This window comes from Corvus brachyrhynchos, unplaced genomic scaffold (genome assembly GCF_000691975.1).
Source record: "Corvus brachyrhynchos isolate BGI_N302 unplaced genomic scaffold, ASM69197v1 scaffold369, whole genome shotgun sequence".
NCBI lineage: Eukaryota > Metazoa > Chordata > Aves > Passeriformes > Corvidae > Corvus > Corvus brachyrhynchos.
The window spans coordinates 697,133-700,791 of NW_008246055.1; the positions used below are offsets into that span (position 1 = coordinate 697,133).

The 3,659-nt window shown below is 56.4% G+C and overlaps 1 protein-coding gene across 1 annotated transcript in view; it reads left to right on the forward strand.

Annotated features, from left to right (window-relative positions):
* The window catches only part of NTN3 (netrin 3), a 27,805-nt gene extending 24,165 nt beyond the window's left edge, over positions 1 to 3,640 (forward strand). The window contains exons 6-7 of the mRNA XM_008642380.2: positions 1,736 to 1,810; positions 2,071 to 3,640. Coding sequence (XP_008640602.2) covers positions 1,736 to 1,810; positions 2,071 to 2,399 — 404 coding nt within the window. The 3' untranslated portion in view covers positions 2,400 to 3,640. The remainder of the gene's footprint in view (positions 1 to 1,735; positions 1,811 to 2,070) is intronic.
* The last annotated feature ends 19 nt before the right edge of the window (positions 3,641 to 3,659 follow it).

Consider the following 3,659-nt stretch of genomic DNA (forward strand, 5'->3'; position numbering starts at 1 on the left):
GGCTGAGTCTGTAGCACAGCCCGGGGGTGCAGCGGGAGCCAGGCTGAGGCTGTAGCACAGCCCAGGGGTGCAGCAGGAGCCAGGCTGAGGCTGTAGCACAGCCTGGGGATGCAGCAGGGTCCAGGCTGAGGCTGTAGCACAGCCCAGGGGTGCAGTGGGTGAGGGCACCTTCAGTGCCACCACCAAACACTCCAGCACGCTCAGCAGCCACCCCCATACGGAGAGGCCCTGAGCCCCCTGTGTAGCCACCACCACTGTCTCAGGGGAGGCAGCAGGGCCAAGGCAGCTCTGCCAGCCCAGGCAGAGGGGCAGTGTGGCAGCATGGTGGGGGCTGAACTGCAAATCAGAGCTCACCCCCCTCTGCCAAGAATTAGCTTCGCGCTGCACTGCTTCTGTCACTGACAAATTTGGAACAGGTGGCATGAAGTCCCAGATAAAAAGGAGCTGGGCAGAGAGGAGAACAGCAGAGCCCAGGGTGAGTTTGTGCTCCTGGGCTTCTTTCTTTCCTCATTTCTCCTCCTCCCCTTGGCACAGGGTTCTGTTATTCCCAGTCTTCCCCCAGAGCTTCGCCTCCATCCCCAGTGATCACTGTGGCAACCTGCAAACAAAGACAACTTTAGAGGCTGCTGGCTCTGTCCTGGGATGCGGGGCCAAGCCAGAGGGAGAACCTGCGAAAGGCAGAGAAAAGAAGAAAGATGGGCTCAGAAAAAACATGCCACTTGGAAAGAGACAAATTGAGATGTTCAAAGAAAGATGGCAGGGGAAAGAAAGGAGGAGAACAGGGCTGCTTCGGGCAATTGTTGGGATCAAAGGCTTTGGGGAGAAGGAAAGAGGCATTCCCTGCCCTCCCTCTGCTTGAGATGCAAATCTGGGGGCTTTAGAAATGCACAGAATAAAACTTCCTGGAGGACAGGAGCCTTGGGGGACAGCAGGGTAGTGGAGGACAGCCTGGTGGCCTCCCCAACACCTCTGGAGCAGCCTGAGCAGGGGATGCCTGGGCAGCAGGAGTGGCATGGTGGAACAGAGCCACTTCTGTCACCTGCCTCCATCCCACAGCCTGAGTCCCCTTCCTCACTCATGGGAGCCTACGAGGCACAGGTCCCTGGAGGGGCTGTCCCTGAGGGTGCTTCCCACCACTCTGGCCCCTGAGAGCTGAATCGCTCTGAGGATCATGACCCCCTTGGTCTGGTGTCAGACCTGCCTTTCGATCTGCCCCCTGTGGGGCTGATTGTGGGATTGCTGACAAATCCTCTTTTCCCACATCACCCAGCTGATCTATTGACTCTCCTTGGCCATGGCCCCTGCTGGCCCTCCATGGAGGCCACTGTCACCTCAGCTGCATTCCTCCCATCCTTCCCTTTCTGCGTCTGGCAGGAGTCCCCAGGCTTCCTCTACCAGCCCCGTGCTGACTTATCCCACAGGACAAGTGACAGAGTCTGCTCAGGGCACCCAAGGCCATTTGGTTCCTCTTCTCAGCTGATGTGGTATCGGGCTTTCATGCTGGTCTTTGAGCCCCCAGCCCCTGTGAGGTGCCAGGGGAGCAGCTGGACTCAACAGACCCCCATGCCCAGCAGGGCCCAGGCCCTGGCTCAGGAGGAGCCAAGTACCCACCACCTTCTGCCAGGCTGGGTCTTGCTGCTGTCCCCTCCACCCCACTCCCTCTTCCCCTGGGGTGGGATGAGTCCCCACATGCCTCAAGCCTCTCAGTGCTCAACCCACTGTTCTTCTGCTGCAGACTGTGACTCCTACTGCAAACCAGCCAAGGGCAACTACAAGATTAACATGAAGAAGTACTGCAAGAAGGACTATGGTAAGGACCTCCAACCTCCCTGGGCCACCCTGGGCTTTGTCCCAGAGGCAGGTGAGGGCTGGCTGTGGGTGAGCCGGATGAAGGCATCCAGAGGGTGGGGAACACTCCATATGGAGAGGGGTCCCCAGATCAGCCCTCCCAAAGCTGCAATGGATGAGGCAGGTAGGGCTGCTGGGGAAGGGCAGGTCCTGTCACCAGCCTTCCTTTGGGGAGCAAGGCAAAGCATCCCCATCACTATGCCTCCCCCTTTTTTCCCTCAGTGGTCCAGGTGAACATCCTAGAAATGGAGACGGTGGCCAACTGGGCCAAGTTCACCATCAACATCCTCTCTGTCTACAAGTGCCGTGACGAGCGGGTCAAGCGTGGTGACAACTTTTTGTGGATCCACCTGAAAGACCTGTCCTGCAAGTGCCCCAAGATCCAGATCAGCAAGAAGTACTTGGTCATGGGGATCAGCGAAAACTCCACTGACCGGCCTGGACTGATGGCTGACAAGAACAGCCTGGTCATCCAGTGGCGGGATGCCTGGACACGCCGCCTTCGGAAACTGCAGCGGCGGGAGAAGAAGGGCAAGTGCGTGAAGCCCTGAGGGGTTTGCAGCCACCGTGCCCCCCATGCCCAGCCCCAGCCCAGCTGGGCACTGCCAGACTGCGCCCACAGACTCTGTACATATATATAGTGTGAACGGACTCTTTGTCTATAGTGTATATTTTGGCCATGGTTTCCCGATGTGTGCGTGTGCATGGGTGGGTGTGCGTGTCGGTCCTTTTCTCTAAGTGTGTATTAAAAATAATACGGTACTGACAAACCTTTAATGAGGAGCAAAGTGAAGCGAGGTCCTGTGGGTGCCTGTTGCCGGAAGGAGCTTGAAGGGGATTGGTGTCCTGCTCCGGGCATGCTGGAGCTCATTTTCAAGGCTTTTACATTCCCTTTAATACAGTTGTCTTCTGCCCAGTGTTGACATCTCAGTTGACAGCTCTCACTTCTCCAGCATCCAGGGTATGATCCTTCCTCACTATGAAAATGTGCTGCTGCCAGACCTCTCTCTGCCTTTCTCCTTGCCCAGGAGGAACAAGAGGTCAGAGTCTTCCGTCCCTCATTCCGATGAGTGGAAACTGTCCAGTGCTGCAGAGCGTCCAGCCCCAGGAGCTCCACCAGGAAGGACAAATGAACTTTTACAAGGCCTGATTCCCTGGTGACCTTGGGCTCACAGGGGCCAGCACTGTGGCTGGGGCAGGACCCGTGCAAGGCTGCGGTGCCATAGGGAGGAGCCAGGCCCTGGCAGTGTGCTGGTGGCCACTACCAGGCAGAACTGTGTCCACCAGGGAGAAAGGGACAGACTTGGCAACCCCTGGTTGTCGCTGTCCTGGTGCCTAGTCCAGACAACCCAGTGAGAAACATCTGGACACACCATTTTCCCCTCCCATGTCCACCTGCTCCATTTGAACCTGGGCTAGACTGGACAGGCTGACTGGAGCCATCGAGTATCATCAGCCATCCACCCAGGTCTCTGTGCCTGTGTTCCTTGTACCAGTTGACATAATTCCACCTGTTTCTGTTGAGATGACACCGAGTGACCATCTGCCTTGGTGTGCACCTTTCAGAGCAGGCCAGACTGTGTGCTCTCCTGGGAAGAATTGCTGTGGCCAAGGTTGTCCAAGGAGATGCACAAGGCAGAGGTGACAGGAAGAGAGAAGAGCTTTCATTGATCCACCTCTAGTCTTTTATATCTTCTTCACCGTGTATTAGTCTCTGGTTAAACAGACACCAGTATCTTCCCACATTGAGATTGTAGCGGTCTTGGCTTAATAAATATGAATAGAAATAATAGGTGCTCTGACAACAGATA